The sequence below is a fragment of the Rhinolophus hipposideros genome (assembly GCF_964194185.1).
Source record: "Rhinolophus hipposideros genome assembly, chromosome: 2".
In the NCBI taxonomy this organism is placed as follows: domain Eukaryota; kingdom Metazoa; phylum Chordata; class Mammalia; order Chiroptera; family Rhinolophidae; genus Rhinolophus; species Rhinolophus hipposideros.
Genome location: NC_138048.1, coordinates 39,646,125 through 39,672,550, shown reverse-complemented (window position 1 = coordinate 39,672,550; position 26,426 = coordinate 39,646,125). Strand labels below are relative to the sequence as shown.

At 41.3% G+C, this 26,426-nt stretch overlaps 1 protein-coding gene across 1 annotated transcript in view; it reads right to left on the bottom strand.

The window, feature by feature from the left end:
- Positions 1-25,156, bottom strand: part of PLCXD2 (phosphatidylinositol specific phospholipase C X domain containing 2) — a 49,742-nt gene extending 24,586 nt beyond the window's left edge. Inside the window, exon 1 of the mRNA XM_081065297.1 lies at positions 24,436-25,156. Coding sequence (XP_080921423.1) covers positions 24,436-24,598 — 163 coding nt within the window. The 5' untranslated portion in view covers positions 24,599-25,156. The remainder of the gene's footprint in view (positions 1-24,435) is intronic.
- Positions 25,157-26,426: the final 1,270 nt, after the last annotated feature.

The following is a 26,426-nucleotide window of genomic DNA, read 5'->3' as shown; positions in this document are numbered from 1 at the left end:
ACCTTAGACACATATCAGAATCCTTTGGGGGAGCTTCTAAAATCCACCAGTGCCCAAGACTCCTACTGGTACTGGAGTACTCCTACAGTACTCCAGATCTACTGAGTCAGAATCTCTCTAGGATGGGAGTTGAGAATGGAAAACTTGAAAAGCTCCCAAGGGATTTGGGCATCCAGGCTTGCCACCTGCTGCCACAAATGTAAGAGTATCCTTTCCCAAACGTTCTCTGACTTCTGGGGATCACCTTTTCTGGTTGGTCTTCTAGAACTTTCAAATCTTCAAATAACAATCTGGTGGACTGCCTTTCCCATATCCTGGTAAAAGATTTCTTCACCATTCCTTTGGTTCCAGGAATGTCTCCTGCCTTTTGACCAGTTAAATAACCATTGCTTGTATGTGCAGAAAAATATATATATTGGGAGGCTTTGCTATCCTTATCATTCTTTCTAGTAAGTGATCAGTGAGATTATTTCAGTTACTTAGGGCCTTTGAGACATGTGCTGGGTTACAGAGTTCAGAATAAAGTGTCTGTGGCAGCAAAATCAGGAGGAAAGAGATTTGAATGGGAAAACGTCAGCAAGATATTTGTTCAACATTATAGTTATTTTCCCCCTACCGCATTTAAGTGACAAGGAAGTCTAAGAGACCAGTTAGAAGAAACTGAGCTGGCCTTGTGAGGACCAGGAACAACCAATTTGCTCTTTATCTGGAACAGCAATTGCTACTTGGTTCTTTCTAAAGTTTGCTATTTGAGGGTAAGGAGATCTCAAGTGAGCACACAAAAGTTATTAAAGCACTTTCATTACCCGTTTCTTGAAAACTGGAGTAGTAGCCACTTTTCTGAACTCATTTAATTAAAAAGAATTTAAAGCAAGCTTCTTGGGAACCTGGTCTCTAAGTAAAACAAAAAGAATTCAAACTACACACATTTCCTTACATCCCAATAGCATTTCAGATGACATGAGACACAAATTAAGTGGAAAATATGAGACAGAGAGAGAACCGTCTGTGTCACACCTCTGAGTGCCATGTAGAGATGTTGGGATGGTGACCTCAGGTCAAAGGACCCCTGACCTCACATATTTCAGGAAATCTCTTTTCCCCACCTCCTTTAGGTACTATTCTGCCTTTGGGGAACCCTTCTAACTCTGAAGCCCATTAGCCCCCTCCAAGTACTTTCACTTAAGTTTATCCTTCCACCCTGTGTTTACTCAACCACTCAACCTTTCAACTATCAGTGCCTCTAGGCTATGCGTTCTCAACAGGGTGACAAAAATTGGTTCTTGGGGGATGAAAAAAATCTTACTCTTTTTATGTATAAAGCACAGATCTCTCTCTCTTTCTTTGTCTCTATCCCTGTCTCTGTCTTCCCTTCTATCTCTCTCTGTCTATATATATAGTTAGAGGTATAGAAATAGATCTACATACACACAAACACACAGTACCTAAACAGAAATACAGTATATCTGTGGCATTCAAATTTCATTGTTGGGGGTGGTGGTGGTGAACCAGATAAAAATGGCTAAAAACACTCCTTAGTGAGGTGACAAAGAACCAAAGCCTAAGACATATCATTCTAGACTGAGCTCTCCAGTAGCCAAATGGACATCTGACTTGTAGGGCTTGACCTCGGACCTGCACCTTTTTTATTCTTAATTGACATGTCTCTCAATGCCTCCAACAACTATTTCCCACTGGACATCCATCCATAAGGTGACCCATCTCTGGGGACAGTTGTCCCCAGAACACTAATGGGTTGGAAACCAACTCAATTGCCTCTTTTTCAGTTATCTTTTAAATATCCCACTAGGCCATCTCCAGGCCCAACAAGACATTTCTCTGCCTACTTAGCCCCAAAGGACCCAGACTTGCAGTTTACAAGAAGCCAGTTTAGCAAGAAGAAATTGACAAATGCTGAATCCTGAGACCTAACTTGGTGAATTACCATAGGTCTGAATAAGTTAAATGGAGAGTTCCCACAGTGGTTAAGAGCATGGGATTTGGTGCCAGGCTGCTAAATTCATAATCCTGGCTCTAGTGCTTACTAGCTATCTGATTAAAACACTGTGACTCAGTTTCCTCATTGGTAAAATAGGGATGACGATAGTACAACATCAATAGTTTGCAATGAAAGTTAAATGATTAACTCAGGTTAGCACTTAGAAGAGTCTCTGGCCAACAAAATGAGCTCAAACATATTATTATTATTAGTAGTAGTAGTAGTAGTAGTAGTAGTAGTAGTATTTCATTATTAAGAAATTTTTATGTCATCTAGTTGGATACTATCTGAGAAACAAATAATTCTGGTTTTTAAATAATGTTGTGAAACCTCAAATATCTTTTTCAGGTATTTGCTGTGGAAAAAATAAAGTTTGTACTGAAAGTGACTTATTTTAGGTTATATCCAGAATCAACATCAAAAGGAGTAAATTCAGACCATAGTATTATACAGTTTAAATATAAATTGGCACTAAAAGTAAAGTTATAGATTATCTCTAGTCTGCTCCTGTATCAATAAATAAATACAATGACTACACAATTTGAAAGTATAGGAGAGGAAGCTCCAAGGAGATTCTTAACATTTTTATTTTTAACATCATAAAATTAGACGTCTTCAAGTGATTTCTAAGAAAATCAAATGCAGCAAAACAAATCCAATCCATTGCTAAAAGCATGTTTGATAGCAGATTTTTGGAGAGTGAAAACCTATAATCCATTATTTAAGAAGGAAAAGACAGTAATGCTTTCTCAATCCATCAAAAAACAAACAAAAAAAACCCAACTCTATCGGCTTTCTAAAACACTTAAACACTTACATAACCATCCACAAACTTTCCATAATATAAAATATTTTAAACATGAAAAACCAGAATCAACAATACTTTCAGAAGTTGTTCTGTATTTTCTCACACATTAAACATATTAACACACAGTTCTTAGGCCAAGTGTATGTTAGCTCACCTCTCTCAACATGCTTTATTTTTCTTCACAAGTACGAGCTTTTCAGACTTTTCACATTTGTTTAGAAGACATTTCTACTCAATAACGTGGCAAATTGAGAGCACTGATGCACAACTCAAACCTATTGTGAGAGCAGTTCAGCTATGGATGCCATACATTCCCCACTTTCTTGCTTGGCTGTACTGGCAACCCACCATGTGAATTTGTTATAATGCGATTTTTGATTCAGGTAGTCAATTCCAGGTAAAACGAATCTTATAAGTTTTGTTTAGACAGCAAAATTTCAAAGTAGGGATATCTGTAGAGGTGTGTGGATTTAATCTCTCTTTCAGTTAACAAAGCATTTATGCGCATGTCTTCTGTGTATACATTGACACTAAAACTGACTCAGTTGAAATGAAACCCAGATAAAACTCTTAAGAGGAAAAAAACCCACTTTACTTATTTGGAAAAGCATGTTTAAATGAATTTTAAAACTCCACAATGTGACACAAGTACATCAATAGAGAACTTCTAATAGATACAATAATCATTCTACAAAAATGCTTTTAAAGACAATCAGTATGTTGAGCTTGTTTTTTGAAGAGTCATCTAAACTCCATGTAAAGTCCAGATTTTTATCAAGGCTTCATCATATTATTTCCGCCAAAATTAAAATGGTCTGGTTCACACAGACAACAATTTAGTGGCTACCAGAGAGTAAGGGGGAGGCGGGGTGGGAGAAGAGAGAAAAGGGGATCCAATATAAGGTGATGGAAGGAGAACTGACTCCGGGTGGTGAACACCCAGTGTGACATATAGATGATGTTCTATATAAATGTACTCGTGACACCCATGTAATTTTACTAACCAATGTCACCCAATAAATTTAATAAAAATAAAAAAAAGACGGCTTGGTTCATTGCAAGCTTCCTCTTAAAACATATGCATAACGTCCATGCATTTTCTATTAGGAATAATCAGAATTTTCAATTAGGCTTGTCTATTTTATTTCAGTGTGAACTTTAGGTCATACGATTTGTAATTTACATATTCCTTCCCCACTTGTTAGCCTAAACCCTGTCAATGTCTCAGCTTGCAAGAAAACAGGTACAGCCATCTTACCAGTTACCCACTGGAGCTAATGCTTCATAAAATAGCACTGAATGTCAAATTTAGTTTTCTAAGTCAAGGTAAAATACACATACCAAAAAATGTTCTGGGCAAATTAAGAAGTTCTTAGCTGCAAAGACTCCATTCAAAACCAACAACAAAAAGATATTAAAGGTGCCCAAACACAACAGACAAAAATCTTGGTTACACTCTGTCTTAATAAAGCTAGGTCATTCAGATGATGCTAGCTACCAGCAGGTATCTGGGCAGGAATAAAGGCTCAACTAGGTCAAAAGCCCATCACTGCAAAGAGCAGAAGGAAGAGCAATAATCATACTTCATAAAAAGAGGGGAAAAAAGACATGAGTGTTTAAGCCAAAGAAAGAAAGCAATTATCTCCCATCTCCTAAGGAGAAAAAGAAAAGAGACAGATCCCAGATGGAATTGGGATCAGACATTGAGAGGCCCAGCTGAACAATAGCTCTTACTGATACTGTCACATCTTTGAGAGTTTCAGAGGTGACAGCCTGCTGACTTGTTAAGCCATTTTAAAGGGTTGGATTTTTCTGAGAAAATGAGAGCATTTTATGCTTTGATTTACATAGAGCCCAGAAGACTCTCTCCATAGAATTTCTATTAAGAAATTTTTCAACAATATTTCTTAGAAAATGAGCTACAAAATGAGATTTAGGCCCTCAGGCACATTACCTCCTTAAAAGTACTTGCATTTTAATGGACATGTGATTTTTAAGAAATAAAAAAATATATTTTGAACATACTAAAACTAAGGCAGTGGAAAACGTTCCCATCATTTGATCAAAAAGTGTCGATATTTTTCTAAGCTTTGGAGAGACCACTACTTAATTTCAGAAAAGACTGCAAACATATGTCTATGCATACTGAGCTGATCAGAAAGGCCCAGTTTCTGGTAGAGCCAATTAGGAACTGCTCACTCCCTCACTCTGACTCAGACGGATGGTGGCAAGGAGCATTCAGAGACACCTTTCTGGCCCTTCAGAGAGCAATGGCCCTACTGGACTCCAGATCCCTGCTGGTTGGCTCTGATTTCCCATGGAGCCAAGGACATCATCAGCTCATCTCCCTTTCTGGCTTCCTGACTCACAACAGCCCGCTGTGGCAGGATTCTGGGCTCCCAGGGGTGGCCACGTTGAGGGGCACACCAGCAGACCATTAGCTAAAGGGACCAGTCGACCGGGGATGTTAAAGCATTGCTGGGCTAAACTGCAAATTCGGTGCCAGGTGATGCAGGATTTCACCAGTGACTCCTTACAAAACAGGCAGGATAGGGGAAAAAGCAAAACAAAACAGACAAAACTCTCTTTAACATAAATAGTGAACTCTTCATCTTGAATATGAACCACAACAAAAAAAGGTCATTTTTAATCCACACTACTCTCTAAGCAGAGTGAATCCTGGTAACTGGTATCTTCTGTTTGCTAAGGACAACTGAAATATTCATTTTTGGCATTAATGGCTTTTGACATACTTAAAGTAGTCATAAGTAGCAGGTGGAGGTACGCACGTTTGGACAGAGAAGCTGGGAAAGACCTAAACTACTCTACTGAGGAAAGGGAGACAGGTGGAGAGGCCAGGAAAAGGGTGAGCATCAGAAGGATAAAGAATGGGAATCAGGACAGGGGCCTGGGGTGGCAGTGGGGCTGCTTCCGGGTTGAGGAGAGACCTGGGAGAGGACACAAACTGAAGGGGGATTTTTCAAAGGTGTGGTGCAATTTCACTTTTATAATTCTTTTTAAATCAGAAATAAATATTTTTAAAGTGACAGTTTGAATAGATGCATAATATTAACCCATTGGAAGCAAATGCGTGTCTGGGTCCAAGCGTATTTTCAGGCTCCATCACACCAGGGGCTCACTCTCCTCGGCTGGACTCCTCTCCTTGCCTCGCCTCGCCTCGCTGGTGCAGTGCCTGGACCAGGGTCTGCAGGCAGAGGCAGACCTAGCTGGGAGTGGGGTGATGGGAGTTGGGTGCTGCCACATAAAGGAGCAGTAGGTGGATAAGTACAAGAGGATCTTTAAGTAAACAAGATCCCTTTATGAAAAACCTTTTTCTTGGCATGCTGGAATTTAAACTCTACAAGTATTAGCAATAAAGGCATCAATAAGCAAGATATACAGATTTTCAGCGGGCATTCTAAGGAGAAAAATAACGTCTAAAGGGACAAAAGCATAAAGTAGAAAATGAGATGAACGGGTTAACCAGGAACAATGTGTCTCACAAATAGTACAGAGGTTAACTACTGCAGCCAGAAAATGTACAGTCCAGTTAATCTGCACAAATAGGAGACTTCAAATTAAGAGGCAGGGAATACCTTTTCACTAGTTGACTAGAGATTTATGACCACAAAGTCCAGCTTGAGCGTCACGTTGCCCAGAGCAACACTTCAATGGTGTCGAAATGCAGCATCCGAGGCTGCCTGCGTTGAGCTGCACGGTATGACTCTGTTGAGGCTCAGAGGCAGTGACTCTGTTCCTCCACAACCGTAGACAGGCCCGATGATGAACTTCCCATAAATAATAAATGCCTGGGTTTCATGTGCTGCATTTGCCTTATTTAAAGGTAACAAGTTCCCAGAAAGGGTGAGTGACTGACCCCAGGGGTAAGGCGTGCAAACTGAGCAGCCTTTTCTATGCTCTTGTCATAATCTACATAAATTTCCCAGTGACTGTGGCATCTAGACTAAGTATTTAGATAACAGCGCCCAGCCCGATCTCTCCTTTCCTTTTCCAGTTGTGTAAAAACGAAAAGATAGAGGCATAGCTGAGGTGCTCCTTTCACCCCTCCCCTTTCCCCACTTATACAATATTGGACTATTTCCTTCAATTCTCCAGTAAGCTAGTGGAAGGTACAGACAGAATCGCCAGACTCTACACTTCCACTGACATTTAAAGGTCAAGTCTCCTTGCATTGTACATAATGATATCTCCCCCCCCCCACATGTCTGAAAAGGACGGCTGTGAGAATTACTGGGGGGAGGAGAGAACCTTTGAAAGTTCACTGGGGCAAAAGGACTTCATTTGCTCCAATTCTGCTGAACCCTGAAGTTGAGAGAACTTGTTTCATAAAATAAAAGAGTTAAAGAAAATTAAAATCAAAGGATGAATTCATCCAGCTATCGTGTTCCACCTCTTTCTTTATTGATTTTGTCATGGTTATCCTTTCAATAAGTAAAGAGTTCAAAAAATACCTGGATTAATGCCACAAATAAGATCCAGTTTTGAAACATTTTCATTCATAGTAGGGGCTTTTTCCTTAACTGCTGCGCCCTTAGTGCCAGTTACCTCTGAAAGAGATTCCATTGGTGGGAAAGCCGTTTGCTCTAGCTCCATTTAAATTTCTGCATCTGAAGAAATAATTTGTTTTGGAATCACATATTCAGTACATATTTCTTTAAAATTCTTCTTCTTTTCTCTCTGCTCCCAGAGCTCATGGAAACCTCCTCATCCAAAAGCTGAAAGCATCCCAAAGACATGCTGTTTAACCTTCCCAGGGTTTATATCCCACTTCCTTCATCAGGAACTCACTGGTGATAACCAGTGGGGGCTCATGTCTGAAAATAACTAACAACAACTCAATTTATTGAGTGTTTATTATGTACCAAATGCGAGGCTGGGCACTTTACTTGCATGATCTCATTTGATCTTTGCCACAATCCTGCAAGACAGTGTGATTACTTGCATTTTACAGATGAGCAAATTGAGGTTCAGACTGGTTTTGCGACTAGTTCAGAGTTACAAAGATTGCAAGTGGCTGCCTGGTACAGAAACCCAGGTCTGTCAGACCCTAATCTATCTAAAGCTCGTATAAAGAATATTACTGCTCCCATATCCTTATTGATTAAAGAAGTCAAATGCATTGTACATTTATTTCCAATACCATATTGATCACAGAGTTTGTTTCTAGAACTAAATGCCTGACCCTCACCCCAATGCCAGAAAATTGATGGAGAGTAAAGTGATTTTAAACTTTGTAAAGATATGAAGAATTTCTATGCAGGGACACACGAGGGCACTCTAACCTTCTTTTAGTCAAGGAAACATTTTCTTTCGCAATTCACAGCTCAGAGCCTTGAATCCCAGGGTGACTTTTGCTCTGATTACTTGTATGAGCTTATAAATTCATACTGGAGCTCAGTTTCTCCATTTGCAAATTTAAGAAGGTGAGTGAAATGAGCCTTTGGATCTCTTCTATCTTAAGAATTGATGATTCCAACTTATGAAGAGCTAGTTAAAGGAATTTATGACCCTATTTTAACAAGGATTATTAATCACTACAAAGAAATAAGATGTTTCTTTCATACTTGCTATACTTAAGCAGAGACTATGCTTACAGATTAAGTCATCACATTTGCCAAATGCAAATCATTCTCCAGCCTGAGGGTGGTATTTATTTATTTTTGACTCATCTGAGAATTGTGTCAAATTGCTGGAGAAATGCTTTCCCCTCATGCAGATTTAGGTTCTCCTTTTCATAACGACCTTCCAGTTGGCAAGCACTGGATGTGCACGTTGATTGCATGAATGGGCCAGTGGCTCACTTCTTGTTTAATGTTTCTGTGACAGATCCTTCACTCCAAAGGTTAGTGTTTCAGTGCTTTGTGGGACATTTTTATGAAATCAATTGTGGAGATTTTGGAACAAAACAAAACAAAACCAGAAAACACCTTCATAGTCACCTGCTTGGCTGTAATTTTTCACAGAGTAGGGTTATTTTAAGATTCATTTGACAAACTGTAGAATGGCAGAGATCTAGGGGAGTTCCTCAGCTAGATCCCTTCAAGGACAAGAAGGGTTTTTCCTCCTTTCTGCAAATGAAGGACTAAGCCAGGTGCTCCAACAGAGGAAAGGGAAAAAGGAGGAGGGTAAACCCAACAGGTAGCAGTCTAAATTACACGAAATGATGGGTTGAAAGGAAATTTGTACATTACACACAGCAGGGAAGTGAATGAAAACACACCCCACCCTGGAAGATGAGTGTTCTGACAAGCTTACACACCTGCTAGAAGCTTCTGCTGCTCTTTCCCTTTAGAGGCAGAAAGGTTTTTTCTGTCAGAGCCTTGCTGGGTGATTACTACACAGACCACTTAAACCACTGGGCTGCTTCTGTTCTGAGTCAATAAAAAGCCTCCTAGATGGCTGGTCTTGGAAAAAAAAGTGACTTGTTCAGTCAGAACAGGTTAGCAGGCAGTCCTTCAAACATAGCCATCTTCTTAGGCGCCCAGCATTAGCGTCCTGGCATGGAAGCAAATGCCTCGGATGAAAAGAAAACCACTCTTTATTACAACCAACAACAAAGGGAATTGAAGTTACAGCCCTACACTGGGTCAATTTTCAATTCTAGAAATATCTTTTGTTTAAATGCAATTAAGTGATTTTGGCAAGACCTACTGTTTACACTTCTAGTATTGTTATCAGGATTTTTGTTGCAATTTGCTTAACTTCTCTGTACTTCAATTCCTTCATCTGTAAAATGGAGATAATAATACTTATGTCATTGAGTTGTAAAGATTAACTGGGTCAAGTACAACAATATCAAAGCACCTAGTAAGTGCTTTATAAGTGTAATATAAGTACGCTCTTCTTCTGCCATCATTATCATTAGTATTATTATTATTACCAGTACTATTACTACTCCTATTATTTTAAAGCCTGGGACACCTTGAGAAATCTTTGCAATGCAGTTGTAAGAGCCTGTCTCACCCTAGGCACTATTACTTTCTCTTTGTGCATCTAGTTTCTCCTTAAAATAACTAGAAATACCAGGTCTTTATCCTTAAATTCTTTGTAGACATTTCAAGATTCCATTTTTCTCTCTTTTGCTCCCTCTCTTTTTTCCATGAGGTACTTATTCTGAACCAGTATGCAGACACCGAGTATAGAGATGACAAACACCGTTGCGCATAGCAGAAAGACAGGTGAACAGTCCCAATAGCATATAATGTGTCCCATAATGGAGGTGTGCACAGAAGTCATATCTGAGCTCTTTCTTGCATGATCAATTGCAATTGGCCAAATGAAGCGTGGGGTATCGGAAAGGAGAGCGCCATGGTAGAGGAGAAAGCACGTTCAAAGACTGGAGCCATGAAAAGAGACAACATACTTTCTTTCAGATTTCTCTTTGGGCCCTAAATTGTCACTGGTTCCTTATAGCCTACCAGACAAAGCATGGAGTGTTTAGCACATCGGAAAATGAAGTCTATCTTTCCAGTCCTTTTCCGTTTCTTTCTCCTGTCACTTCTAGAGTGAGCCATAGCAGCGCTGTTCTGTTCCCTGAAGGTGCCCTTGCTTTCCCATCTCTAATTTATTCATTTGGTTCTCTTTGTCTGAAATGCCCTTCCTCCCCAAATGGAAACCCTACCCATCCCTCACAATCCTGCTCTCAGCTGCCATCCTGGGGCAGCTGGTCTTTAACCCTATCTGGAAGTAAGCTCTCCCTTTTCCAGGACACTAGCACAGTTTGCTTGCTTCTTTTCTGTGACATTCACCACATTCTACTCTTACTGGCTTTATTTGAACCTCAGGATCTCTCCTATGAGATGACAAACTGTACCTTATTAATTTTTAAAGATTTCCTACAGTATCTAGAGTGATACTAGGTACATAGTAGGCAATCAAAAAGAATGGTTAATAATAATAGCTATCTATCCAAAGTTTATGCTTGTTCTGCCCTAGGCAACATTCTCAGCATGTTAAATGTATTATCTCATTTTATCCTTAAACAACTGTATTACGTAGTGAAGAATTTAACCTTGTCTCCCAAAAGGTCAGGTCTTTGTCCTTGGCCCCTGAAGGGAGGTAGTTTCTTAAGCCCTTGGAATATCCTGCCTGATAAGAGACTCTTTGTTTACCTGGGGGGCTTTGGAGCCCCATCAAAAAGTCTAAGGATGCGATTTATGGTGTTTGCTTTGAGATCCATTTATGGTGTTTGCTTTGAGTCACGTGGGTATAGGCTTGACCTACGGAGGGGCTGGATATTGAGGGCAGCCATGTGGAGCCTCCGTAAAGACTCTGGACACTAAGGCTGGGTGAGGTCCCCTGGTGAGGGTACTTTGTGCGTATTGTTACATATCAATACCAGGAAAGTAGCTCCGTCCACGACTCCAGAAGAGAGGACAACTGGAAGCTGTATGTTTAGAACTTTGCTGGACACTGCCCTATATTCCTCTTCACTTGACTGCTTTAGCTCTCATAAACAGTAACTGAGAGTATAACAGTTTTCAGTCAGTTCTGTCAGTCCTTCTAGCAAATTATTGAAGCTAAAGGTGATCCTGAGGACCCCCAAACTGGCAACTGGCGTCAGAGTGAGGGTGGTCTTGTGGGCTGTGATTCCTCTAACCTTGTACTTGTGAAGTAGGTACTATAATTACCTCCATTTTGCAGATGGCAAACCAAAGAAACCAGAGAGGTTCAATATTTTATTCAAGGTCACGTAACTAGTAACTAGGATTTGATCTTAGGTATGCTAACACAGAGCTCACACGGTGGTACTACTTCTCTATACTGTCTCCCATGTGAATAAAAATTAAAGATAGAGGTAAGATAAAAAATATTAAGAACAGACATAGAAATGAGCATGTGTCCTTAAATGCTGAAGATGTTTAAGGCAGCTTTTGTAGAAAAAACATCTTGTATTATAATTCAGACATTTAATCTCTATGAATATTGCAATAAATTTGGTATGAAAAGATTGTAATTTTACGTGTTAAAATATTTCTGTGTTGGACGGCCCGGTGGCTCAGGTGGTTAGAGCTCCATGCTCCTAACTCCAAAGGCTGCTGGTTCAATTCCCACATGGACCAGTGGGCTCTCAACCACAAGGTTGCCAGTTCAACTCTTGAGTCCCGCAAGGGATGGTGGGCAGCACCGCGTGCAACTAAGATTGAACACAGCACCTTGAGCTGAGCTAGATGCCTCCTAGATGGCTCAGTTGGTTGGAATGTGTCCTGTCAACCACAGGGTTGCCAGTTCGACTCCCGCAAGGGATGGTGGGCTGCGCCCCCTGAAACTAACAACGGCAACTGGAGCTGGAGCTGAGCTGCGCCCTCCACAACTAAGACTGAAAGGACAACAACTTGACATGGGGAAAAAAAAAAGTCCTGGAAGTACACAATGTTCCCTGTTCCCCTAAAAGGCCTGTTCCCCTTCCCCAATTAAAAAAAGATATTTCTGTGGCCTGAGCTAAGAACACACTCATTTGCAAAGTTACGTATGAGAAATGGGCCTTATGGTTATTGAACATAGCAAAAGATTTGTTTAGGAAATATCTCTTCCAGTCTTTGGGAACAATCTCACTGTCCCTTGCCTTTCCATTTTAATTACTTGTATGTGACCCAGGTCACAGTCATTCGTCACTGAGTTCACTTGACTCCACCAAGCAGATTTAACTGCTCTTTGCTCTGTGCTTCCATGGCATTTTGCTCACACTTGATGAAATTAGGACACTGTGGTAATTATCTCCATATCTGTCACTTATATCTGACTCCAAGTTTTTGAGGGTGGGGTCATATCTAACTCATGCCCATATCTCTACACTTCGTAAGTTTCTGGCTGATGATAGGTACTGAATAGATGTATACAGAATAAATGCAAGCATGAATATTTGAATGAACAGCTGTTTAGACCATTGCCTAGGAACAGTGAGCCTAGGTCTCCTGATTTTTTTCCCCAAACTTCTACGTATTTGATCCACCCCTCTTCTTTAAATAGGCAGAGTTTTCCATGAACCTCTTCATCCCCAGCACCTGTATAGCTCCATTGAGCTCTGTTTGAGCTTCTAGCTTGAGTTATCTGGGTCAAAGAAGAAGATAGTATCAGAAAACACAGTCAACAAAAATAAACCAGAAAGGATGCCTAAAGGAGCAGCTATAATAAAATACATCATTCAACAATTTAAAAAGGAACAGTCCCGAAGAGTACATTATAACTTAAGCCTGTGTAAACTGTCTTCTAATAACAGTTCCTTGGGGCCTCCCATCTCACACACCTGCAATGGGTTCTTGGGAAAAATGCAGCATTTGTAGAGAACTTGACTCCATACTGACAAGTGCAGAAAGGCTGGCATATTTTGTATATCTTTAGGATATACAAAATATCGCCCAACATGAGGCCAAAGTTCAAGATCAGGGGACCATTTAGTAGTTTCCCAAAGCAAAGAATCACACATTTAAACCTTGCCAACTCAAATGGATAAACTTCACCTATCAGACTTGATTATTTTCCATGGGGCACATGGGAGAGTGCTAATAATAACCATCAAACTGTCAGCAAAATCTGAGAGGGCCATGTGGCCAATTTAATTTTAATTGGGTGCACACTGAATTCATAAGTATTCACAATGCAACAAAGTAATTGTGTAAGGCAGAACTCTTGGAAGCAGAGGATGTTGACCAAGTTATTTTTCATGTCCTGAGAAACCAAGGGGCATCCCACTGTCTGAGAACAGATATCAGTCTGGGAATCCAGAGAGCCAGTCCTGGTCTACCCCCAACTGGGTGGATGAGCTAGACAAGTGGAGTAAATCAGGGGTTTTCAGGGAACTTTCAGACCTGGAGTGTTGTCAAATGAAGTACAGTAGTACCTCGGTTTTCAAATGTCTCTGTTGATGAACATTTTGGTTTATGAACGCCATACCCGGAAATAAATGCTTCAGTTTTCGAACATGACTCAGAAGTCGAACATGTCTGTTATGTAGGACGGCCTGCGGGGTCTCAGCTCCCGCTCCCCACATAAGAACGCAGGATGTGGCTAGGCCAGAAAGGAACACCCACGGAGCCACAGTTAGGGGAGTCATACCACTATAGTCTCACTGGAGGCTGGATTCACACGACGTGCGACCTGCTGTCCGCTCTTCTGCCAACCGACCGACTCTCCTGGATTCGACTCCCCAACGTAGCTGCGGCAGTTATATTAGTGGCCAATGGCTCAATGGCTACAGCTGATGGCCATCTACTACCCGAGCCAGCACCTTTCCACGTGAGGCCGAGAGCCTGGAAACTACACTCCTGGTTCTGTCCCCACAATGTCACACGGCTTCCGCTGAGTGCAAGATCCTGAGGCCTAGCTCTCGGCTGTTTTTGAATGTTTCAGAATTTGTGGATTATGTTCGAAAACCGAGATACCACTGTATTTATATGTAAAAACAAATACAAGCAGAGCTTCTCTAGTTAAAGGCTTGTCCTGACAGTGCCTACTCTTGACCTTGATGTGTCCTGGGGAACACTAAGCCTTTCGAGGACTCTGCAGAGCATCATGGGAATTCCATTGCCCTAGATAATCAAATCAGCCCAACCTCCTATGATTTATGTGAGACACAGGGTTTTCAATTTCATGTATGGGAAGCATTTTAAAGCCCTGTATGTATGGATGGGTATCTATTTTCCTTTGAAAGATTTTCTCTTCCTCAAATGTCTAAGACACCCCAATCCACACCCAAAAATAAGGTACTATATAGGTAATTGATTAATATGAAATTCATCCTTTCTTTTTCCAATTAGTTCCCTGATCTGAACAGATGGTATCATCTTTGGTAAAGTAACGCCTCACAAACAGCACTTGGTCATCTCCTGCGAAGACTTCTCAATTCTGAAATAATCGTATTTTCTTTAACAACATTTCAGTTTTTAACACAAAAGGAAGAATAATATGAAGGTTTAGGGGAAAAGAAGAAAATGTTTAGGGTAGGTAGGAGAAAAAAGTTATATTAAATGTTCTACTAGAAAATTCTCTTGGATGTCAGTGTGTAAAATAGATGGTATTTGATGAGGTGGTGAAGTAACTAAAAGTCTCCATTTCACATGTAGGTTGTGGTATAGTGCACACAGCTAACCCCACCCCACCCCAAGCTGCCAATATGGAAGGGGAACTAGTTAGACAAAAAATGATAGAATTCATGCAGAAAAAGCAGAACACTATGAGCTTGGGAAGGTTGTTTATCTGGGAATAAAAGTTCAGTTTAGATTTCCTGAAAGAAGTAAAATTTTAGTTAAAATCTAAAAACAACAACAACAACAACAACAAACAAAGACATTAATTTCAAACTCACATATTTTATGTTGTATATAGTAATAGCTGTGGGGTGAGCAAATTGTGAAACGTAAGATTTAGCTCCGAAATCATTTCTATTGGGTGCTATCCATGTCCTTCTCCCAATTCTGAAATGTCCCACTGGGACCTCAAACTCAGCATGCCCCAAACTAAGCATGTCTGTTTCACTCCATGACCCCTAAACATAATCCTTCTCCTGTATCCCTATTTCTGGGAATGCCACCACCCTCCTCCCAGTTACCCAAGACAATGAGTCGTGCCTTCTCTTTTACCCTCCAAATAATCATCAAGTCCTGTTGATACTTCTTCCTTTCTATCTCCTTGGTCTGTCCCTTTTCCTTCACCCACTCTGTCACTCTCCTCAGGCCAGCATCACCTTCCACTTGGATGACCTCATCAGCAACCTAAGTGGTTTCCCTGGAGACAGTACTTCCCGATTCCAGTACATTTTGTGGACTGCCACCAGAGTGATTTTTCCAAAACACAAAACTGACCTTGTCATTCATCAGCTTAACACCCTTCCCACACGTGTTAAGGTAAGACTAAGTCACTTTGACATGGCTTATTAGACCTTAGTGTCTTGGCACTCTTCTCCTTAAAACCTACCATATATTATGATAAACTATTTTCAGTTTGTTTCATGGGCCTTTTTCTTTCTTCAAAGTCTTCACCCATATTGTTTCTTTTCCTAGAATAATACTCTTACCCTTGTTCTTCTTATCTTGCAGCTAATTCCTATGTATTCCTTCAGACTGCAGTTATTCAACACTTCCTCCAGGAGGCCTCCCTGACCTCCCAAATTTTGTTAAGGTGCCCCTGCTATATGCTTCTTCCAGCAATACTCTCTACCTCTCCACACAGCATATTGTGTTATAATTGCTTGATTAAATTTCCATTTCTCCAACTAGAGTGTAAGCTCTTTGAGGGCAGTACTGATCATCACTGAATCACCAGTGCCTACGAGAGGGCCTGGCATAGGGAAGATAAATAGAAAGAAATAATGAATTTCTCATATTACCCCTCAATATCCCTAATAACTGATAAGTCATATTGTTTCTCTTCACCTTTATCCAGTTATTTTAGGGCTTTTATCCATTCCTGAACGAGTCTTTCAATGGCTGCTTTTTGCCTTTGGGATAACGTTTAACATTTAACCTTGGCATGGCACATAAGGCTCATTAACCTACTTTTCCAACCTCATCTCCATTCCTTTCTCTAAATGAAATCTATGCTTTGGTTTCCTCAAGGTCACTCTAATCTCTTGCTCCTTGGTACCTCTGCATTATGACACTCTGCTTTCTACCTGTGACATCTAGATATCTACCACTTGCTCAATCCAAGGCCCCTCCCTCTCCTATGGGAAGACCAATCTACCAAGCTTCCCTCCTCCTCCCAGTAATAGAATTGGGTCTTGTTTTCTGAGTGTTATAGTCGCCTATGCATTCTTCACCATAGTGTTTGAATTTTGGCTTTGTTCGCTTATAAAATTATAACTTCATGAAGAGCAGGGAGAAGAATCTTATTCATCTCTATGTTCACCTCGTCTAATGTAGTACTTGGCATAAAGGGCACTCAATAAATATCCTTTGAATAAATGATTTTCCTTTAAATGAATACATTTAAAAATATTAACAATGAGAACCATAAGAAGCAAAAGGAATAAGCAAGCACTGCTAATTTTTTTTTTAGCTCATATAATTCTTATGAGCATCCATATGGGCACCTCCTGCCGGGAACATGACCTAAACTCAAACCCAGGGAAGAGGGAGCCATGCTGTCTTCACCTTTATCTGTTTGGCACTTTTCCCCCCATCTGGTTTCAACTGTACTTTAAGAATATTGCTTTCAGTATATAAGCCTTCAAATCATACATGTTCATAAAATATTCATCTCAGTCTGACAGTCTAGAAATTGTTCAGTTCTACCCTTACTGCAGACTGCTGCTGCATGCTAACACATGTACACGACAGGCTACAAATGCTTCCGATTTTTTTCTTTAGTTTGATTCTGTCAGGTATGTACAGAAGAAGAAATACTGATAGAATATTCTCTTAGATAATACCTTACAGCCAATAGTTCTAGAATAATTAGACGTTAAAAAAAACACCCTATTATTCTCTTAGAAAATGTCAGCTTCTTAGTAGACAATGAATCTAAGAAAGACTGTGGATGTTTCATAGATCACACAACTAGACATCTTGCTTAGAGCAGTGTAGGCCTCTGTGGCCAAACCTGTTTGATCTTAGAGCTACTGGAGATCTACTAACGGAATCCTCCCAGCTACTGCTTGATCCTCACAGGTGTTTGGGAATATAATCCAAATTTCTGCAGACATAAGAAAGAGGAAGGAATCCTGCTCAATCAAATGAGTAAATACTCCAACAGATTCAGTCATAGTTCTTCTCCACCTATGTTTGCTTCACACACACAAACACATCCACCTGTTATGATGTCTATAAATAATCCCTCTTCTGCAGCATGGCTTGAAACTCTAATTAGGTAAAGTTACAGGACAGGATGCTAAAGCATGTCACTAACATTACCTCCAGTGTGCCTATATGTATAAACTCTTAGAAGCTAGGGGAGATTTGGAGCCAACCTGTCCCACGGAGTGGGGGTCTGGTCAGATCACATGTTAGAAACCCAAACCTCAGCTTCAGAAGCACATCTGGAACAGAAGCACGTAGGTGAAAGCAGCAGGCTCCTAGGACCTGAGATGTCAGTGGGCATGTTTCGCAGCATCTTTATAAAGGGTAAACAATAGCCGTCACTAGAAGTTGGGTACTCGTGAGGGTGAGGCTAAGGTCATGGCTCAGTGCGTATGCGTGGGCATGTGTTGGGTCATGAGTAGTACATGGGTTAGTGTGTGGGGGGGTGATGCATGCTACAGGGATCATGAAGCTATTTCAATGCCTGGGGAAGGAGTTGTAAAATCTGTACAAAGATTTGTTCAAAGGAGAAATTCTGTCATGCTCCTACTCTTGAGACAGTAACCAAATGACTGCGTTAGGAGGGCAAATGATGGGGAAATGAGGACAGCAGGAGAAAAGTTAACGATATGATCCTGTCACAGACAGTTGAATTTTTCCCAAAGGCTTTGGATAGCTAGAGATGACATAGTTTGACAGCTGAACTTAGCATGGGGGGACAGAGTAAGTAGCTGAAAAGGATTTTCTGGCTCTCTTGATCAGCTTCCCTCATACTTCATTTAAGACTCCCTTGGTACTCATATCCTGGGCAACCCTCCATGTATCCTTTCCTTAACTCTAAGACCCCTGAGGGGATGGCATTCAACTGTCCTGATCTGATCAGAAAACTCGGAGCCACTTGGTTTAATTGGAAGGTCAGCTCATTAACTCAACTATAAATTACCTCAGGGTATGGACCACATCTTACCCCGCTTTTTCGTTGTCCATTCCAGGTGCAGCCTTTTGATAAATGTCATGATTAATAATAACAAATACTATTATTATATAATGCTCATTTTATGAGAAACTCTTCTAAGTGTGCTATATGAATTTACTTAATTTTCATATTGACCAAATGATGTAGTTCCATTATTATCTCTGTTTTACAGAGAACACTGGCCCACAGAAAGGTTAAGTAACTCGCCCAAGGTCACAGAGTCATGAAGGGCAGGGTTAGCAGTCAAATCCAGACAGTGTGGTTCTGGCATGAATACTTTTAACCAATCCATGATTCTGCTTCTTACAGACATGTGGACTCTGGAATTCCTTGTAGCTTTTGTGTGATTGGGAGTGGGAATGGGGAAATCTAGGAAAGTGATAAGTCTTTTTAGAAGAGAAATCTACTAACGGGAACACCAAAGTCATAGCCTCTTTTTATTCCTCACCATGACCAAATGAAAAACAACAAAAAACCCTATTCCCACATAACAGACCATTTTGGTCCCATGTGATTTTTTTATTCTTCTGTTTATTGATTGGGTTAGCCCTGGTAGATTGAGATTGGTGCTTGGTTTTCCAATAGCCTCAAATTCTGTAGGAGAGTGGGTCTGTTCTAGGGCTATCTCATGGCTCATGCTATCCTCAAAGTAAAGCCAACCTAACTTGTGTTCCACAAGGTATTTTACATCCTTTTAAGTCCCTATATCTCTTATATGCACCGGACCTTAGCCAACTTCCACAAGCAGGATTTGAGTAATGATCCCTTCATCCTACCCAGGAGTAATTTTGTCTCCCTGTCAAATGAGTGTGGGACCACAGGAAAACAGCTCTAGAAATCACCAGTGGGCAAAGGCATGGGAAAAAGATAGGATTCCAGAAAGGGGACTAATGAATCCATCAGCAAGATGAGAACAAAGAAGCATCGGAGATCAGTGAGTGTGTCTGAGCAAGGTTTGAAAGGGAGAGGCCACATCAGTGGAAGGAAAGTGAAGCAAGGGACAAGAAATGAGAGCAGGCTGAGGCTGCAGCAGGACAGAAATACGCGCAGCTCAAATTTGAGAAGGGAAGAAGGAAGACAAAAAGAATGAAGGGCGAAAGAACTGTTCCTAGGACAACAGTTACAACAGAGTTCTACTTCTCACTCTTCTGACCACTTTACTCTGCCTTAGAATCTGCATTTCTCATGGGGCTCAGTGACGAGTCTTATCGAGAGCTACAGGAATATTATACACAATAACAAGAAATAGATTGGAAAATGTTCAGATTGCTTCCTATGGTTATTTCTACAAGGCGAACCTAACCAACCTATTCAGTTTAGCTTTGATCACAATTGAAAATGATGGTGGCTACAAACCACTTTCCCAACTTCCTTATTCTCCAGTTCCATGCATTAAATTACTCACTCAAGAGTGACCAATGACCAAGCTGCTAGGAGTTAGGATTATACGAGGAGTTAAGATTATAAAAGGAAATAAGTCATATTTTCTGTGTGCAAGTTGTTCATAGACAATGTGGAAGACATACCTAAAAATTAATGATGAGTTGAGAATTGCTATGATAAAGATATTAACAAAGCATTACTGAGGGGCAGGAGAGGGAGTCCTCTAGCCATTTCCAGAATATACCCCCATCCTTAGCTTAATTAGTTTATTTCACCTGGCAAGCCCCCTTGTATCTCTGACCTCCAAGCCACATCCTTGAAATTTTCAACATTCTTCAAATCCCAGGTCAAATGCCATTTTTTCAACAAAGTAGTTCCTCATCTCAAAATCTAGAATTAATCTTTCCATTCTGTATGCTTGTATAACACTTTATTTATATCTCTATTTACCATAATTAGTTTTTTTTTTTTTTTAAATATGTATGGTGAAGGTATGCATAGAAATGTCTCTACCACTAGACTGCAAGCTTCTTTGACAGTGGGCTTGACGCCTGATTCATCTTTGGGTCTCTCACAGGCCTGAGCCTGGAGGCTTCTTAAAATGTACCCAGGGTCTGTTCATTTAGAACAACTAATCTACAGTCCCTTTAAGGATGCTAAAGTAAGAGGACCCTGCTTCATTCTGGCAACTGAGTCCTTGTTTGCACACCAAAAATAATTTCTTGTTTTGAAGAGGCATAAAAGAAATGGCCTTTAGATCGAAAATAACCCAATCATTCTTCCCATCTCTTTCTACGTTTGGATAAAGAACAGCCAAAAATCCAAAGAACAAACCAACATCCCTCAAATTAATCAAAGAGTTTTTAATTTGGAAAGGACTCTATATTTCATTTAATCCAACATCTTAATTACCAATGAGGAAACAAAGTTCCAAGAAATTCAAATACTTCTTTGACATCACACAGATGGAATCATCAATTTTGAGATCCTTAAGTTTAAGGCTCTTTGTAATAGACTGAATAGTTTACCTTTAATAAAAAGAAAGGGAAAAGCATGGAGAGAGAGAGAGAGAGAGAGAGAGAGAGAGAGAGAGAGAGAGAGAGAGAGAGAGAGAGAGAGAGAGAGAGGAAAAAATAGCACTAAAATATACAAAGAAAAGGAATTAATTGAAAAGCTGTATACGTTATAGAAAACAATTCCTATCAGTCCATTTTTCCATAAAGAATTATCATGTTTTCACTAACATCCGTGAAAATGTTTGTAGAGTTTAAAGCTTTAATTTAAAAATCTGACTTTTGCAATTTCCAGATCCTTTACCCTTAGGGTCTCTAATCATTCTATACAGTTGGTAATGAGAATTGTTCTGAGGTTCTTCTCCAAGATATTTCAATATGTTTGGGTGACAATGGTCATTAACAGGTGTTCTTAACAGTTGTGGAAGTAAAATAATACATCAAGGCTTTGTGGGGAGGTGCACACTCACACATGTTCTCTTCCATGATGATCTTGACAAATGCTGCAGATGCACTCAGAGCTGACATAGTTTACTCCACCCTGGGTCTGCTATTACTGCCAGACGCCTGCCTTTCCCCCACCCTTCCCCGTGTCACTGCTGACCCAGCCCCCTGACAGATGTGACCCACCCTAAGTCAGCACATGCCAGCACACACTCATGCGCATACAGATGTGCACGTGTGCGGACACAGACACACACACACACACACACACACACATATAATAGGTCTAAGCACTAAATTTGAATTTAAAACTTACTAGGTTCCAATTCTAAAGTTCTATTTATAATTCCAATTGTAAACAGGAAAATATATATGTATACATATTACTCACACAATACGTACACACACATATATGTGTGGCTATCTATCTAGCTATCTATCTGCCTATCATCTACTATCTTTTCATAGTGATACATAATCACGCAGATAAAAACCACCTCGTTTAAAACATTTTTTCATTTGCTGCAGAAGATGGTCTGTGAAAACTGGTTTTTCAGTTAGAGATTATCCCCTCTCCCCCACAAACACACACCACTGCTCTGCACTTCCCAAGGTCCCCTAAGGACAGAAGGACAGTGCAGAGGTTTTGAACACAGCTACCATCAAGGCTTAAAGATTAGTTCTGCTATTTATTATTTGTGTGATCTTGAGAAAATTACTTAACCTCACTGGACACTAATTTCTTTATTTCCAAAATGAGGATACTGATACTTCTCTTGGAGGTGTAAGGATTTGAGGTAATGTGTGCCAGTGGGTGCGGTACGGTAGTTTCTGTAAATACTAGCTATTATGATAAAGGTGATGAGGAGGGGGAAGAGGAAGAGAGGAAGCGGTAGGAAGATGGAGGCCTCCACTTCCTGAATGTGTCGTATTTCTTAGCTTGGCAGACCTTGACTGCTAGCCTTTAGTTGGGGAATATTAAGCTTGAGGTTGAGGAAAGAGAACGCGTGGTGGGGCAGGGTTATAGGAGCCGTGGCTAGCACTTACTATGTGATTTCCCTGACCTGAGCTTATATATACATACACTCATGTCCCTTCCACTGCTGGGAAAAAGTTATTTACAGTAGTGAATTCATCTTTTGAGAAGTCAAGGCCCTCCCTTTTTTTTCCTCAGAAGTACCCGGTTTTTCCGAAAATAAGACCCGGTCTTATATTGTATTATATAAGACCCAGTCTTATATTATAGTAAAATAAGATTGAGTCTTATATTAATTTTTGCTCCAAAAAATGCATTAGAACTGATTGTCCAGCTAGGTCTTATTTTCAGGGAAACACGGTACCAGACTTCACAAAGCAGGGTGAACAAATTCCTGTGTCCTCATGGTGGCTAATCATAGAATTTCCGGTTACAGCAGCAGGCCCTGACTGTTTGCAAACCCTGGCAATTCTAGTCACTGTGAGATACCCTACAGATTTCAAAACAAATGCCCAGCTTCTTTCCCTTTCATGGAGTCAGCGCACTGTCAAGCCATGGGCGGAGCTGTGCTATGGTTTGAAACTTCCAAAGCACAACAGGAAGGAGGAAGCCCCAAGCTACCCTGGATGTACCCTGATAGAGCCATTTAGGGCCTGCCTAAGATGCCTTTCTGTTTGCAAATACACAGTACCTGCTGTACCACTTGACAAAACAATCCATCAGAAAGCCTGATGACAAATGACTAATGTTAAAAGAGGCATGTGCATCATTCCAGTGATGATTCTACAGGCATCAATTAAACATGAAGAAGACCTGTTCTGAAGCATGATCACCTGGCATTTCCCAAGGAGCTGGTCAATGGCTGATAAAGCACAAGTGATCATAACTATAAAGAGATTTAGCAGCCCTTTCCTTCCTCAAAAGCAACAAGAGCCCATGAGGACAATGAACCTGGAAGACCTCCAAAACTAGAGGCGAATAAGGAAAAGGCTGCATCTGAAGCTAGCAGTGCTCTTCCTTATGCATTGAAAGCAAAGATCTGGGGTTGCAAGAGGTCATCTTTAAGCCACCAAAAAGACTGTCCCCAAGAATGCTCGGGAGTTTGTCTGGTAGGCTAGGAGTGAAATCTATTGTTATGTCTCCAGGTGAGAGAGAGGATTGGCAGGAGTCCATCCCCTGCTCCTAGGAATGCTTTCCAAGTACCAGCATCTAGGACTTGGCCCAGCGCACTAGGCCAAGATCATTGTGGTCCAAATGTTCTGCCCTGGAAAGCATGCTTTCATTAGCTTTTGAGTGGAAGGAAGAGGACCCATTTAACAAACCTAATGAGAGTGATGTCAAGGTATAAAAGGAGAGTGACAGCAGCTGGAGCAGAAGTGCTTTTCAAGGCTGTGGTTCTACATCAGTCAGGCAGACACCTGTATATATATATATATATATATATATATATATATATATATATATATATATATATATACATAGACAAAGTTTCAAACACCACCACCTCATCACACCTAATGACTACCTGTGACAAGCGCTTGCGTCCTATATTTCTGACTTTTCCAACAACAAAAATACTCAGTCCTGGTTCTGAACCTATTCTTTAATACTAATCTGTTTTTCATTTCTTACTCCAATATGCAAGGTCAGATAAGTGAGAAAAGAAACACTTTTCAGTTTTAATTTTGACCCAGATTTAAAATTGTTAATGACTTTTTATCCATTACCCTTGATCTGTCCTTTTTTTCTGCAAACGATTCAAGTAAATGCACCCTTCACATACCCTGGCCCCAACATTAAGAGGGCAATATTCTTAGAATAAGGCTATCAAGTAAAAACAAAAAGACACACACAGAAAACATGCTTCCATTCTCCTGAGTCCCTTTTGCCCAGGATGCAGTGTACCTAAACCTATTTACAGCAGCTGTTTCAGTGTTAAGTTTTTGGTGTGGAAATAAAAAGCGGTTTAGTTAAGGTCACGGACAATTGCTTTCTCAACACAATAGAAAATCAACCCAACCCATTAACAACACTAAAATGGCAGAAGCAAACACAGTGGGAACAAGTAGGAAAAGAATACCTGGGATTGCCAGATGGGAAAGCGGGACGTTGTGAAGGTGAGGGGGCAGCGAGGCCATCCAGTCGGCATTGCAGGCCTCCGATGATGTCTTTGTCCCGCTGAGGTTGGGGGAGCAGATGGTCCCCATCCTGAGTTTCCTCCTCACCTTCCTAACTGCTAGCATCCCTCTCTGTCAGTCAACAAACTGCCCAGGCTCAGTCGAGTGCCACTCACTCTGTGATCATCATTGCCAGGGCTCTCTAGACATTTCAGGGCCACGTTTGTCACGCCAGTCCTTCCCAAAGGCCTTTCTGCCTGGGAAACGGGGCAAATAGGTGGTTCCCTACCTCCCCGGCACCCGCAGTCCCCACCCTCTCCGCTGTTAATCTGCTCAGCCCGGGCTCCGTTAAACTCCTTACATTCCCCTCTGGAGCTCGGGAAAGGTAGGCCCCTAGAGATAAATCTTACAGAAACTGAACGTCCAAGGGGCAGCCACGCCCGGAGCCACTCACAGGACAGGTGCCCACACAGCATATAGACTGGCCGGTGGGGCTATACACACGTGAGCGCCCGAATGCACCATCATCAGCCTGAGTTAGGCTTCTGTGTGTGTCACTGGGCTGGCACATAAGCTGGGCCTGCCTGCTATCCCTCTCCGGCTTCTCGGTACACACTCCCCCTGACCTGTGCTTCCTGAAGGCGCCCAGAAGTGCAACCGGCGGCACCCGGACTCTTAGCAGCCCCGCCCCGCACTGCGGGGCAGATTTGCCGGGCTAGGCGGCTCGTGATTGGCCGCCGACGGAGCGTGCTCCGATTGGCCCGCGCCCTCCCGGGCTGCTCCTCCGAGTGGCTCCCACCCCTCCGATGCCCCAGTCTCCTCCCTCCATTACTCCAGCCTTCCAGGACGCAGACAGACGCCCTGCAGGGACTGCAGGCAGGGGAACTTGCAGGCTGGGCTCGGTAGGACCTCAGACAGGTCCTTTCCTTGGGCCTTCCACGCAGCCAGCGCTCAGATGTTAAACGCGACCATAAATGTTTCGTTCCTCCTTTTTTTTCCTTCAAAACTCGCGCACGTGTGCACACACACACTCAATGACAGTCACACAGAAGCTATTACATTTTCAATAAACCATAGTGGCAGCAGAAAAATGAGAAGTAAAGAGGCTGGAAAAGGTCTCATTCGCATGACAACATCAAGGAATGGTTTGTATTTCAACCATCACATGATTAAGACTCACACACCACTTATTCCCATTTTACAGAGGAAGAAATAAAGAGACTTTACATTCTATGGCCCTGTTATTTGAACCCTTCTTCCAAATTCTTTGTCCCATTTGCTTTTCACAGTATCCCTTTAATGGGGAGGAGAGCAGGGAGGGTTGCTGGTATGATCCCCTTTTCACAGATGAAATGGAAGTTTGGGGACATTCAGGGAGCAGTTAATGGTGGTGGCACTATTTGGAAATCCTACTTTGGAATGAGGCATGTCGGCACACAAACCCATTTCTCTGCTTTCTGCAATGTTCTCTCCTTCATATGGTACTTTTTCATGGTGGTAAACTATAGGGTCTCTAATAATATGAGAACTTTGCATACTGATAATCATAGGAACATCTTGGCAAACCAGCAAATCAAGAAAAACACTATGGCCTTGATGGTGGGGCCCTGGAGGGCTTCAGGCCAGGCTGTTCCTCAGTGACTCAGGAGGGGCTTGTGGGAAAAGGGAACAGCAGCCTTTGCTAAGAGAAGGCTGAAGGCTCATCTAGAGATCTGTAGGTCAGCCGACATGTAATCACCAAGTGGCCTCACATTATCTCCAAGGTAACTCCACAGCACCAGGCCTGCACCCCAGCCACCTTTCAATTATCATAACTACTGCTACATATTGCTCCCTTTTGACATCTTATTAAAATTTCCTCTTCCAGGCTGTTCTTAACATTCATGTAAGCCTGCGTTTCAGCCTTTTGAGCTGCAATAATATTACCAAAAGGTTTTTTTTTTCATTTCTGGAG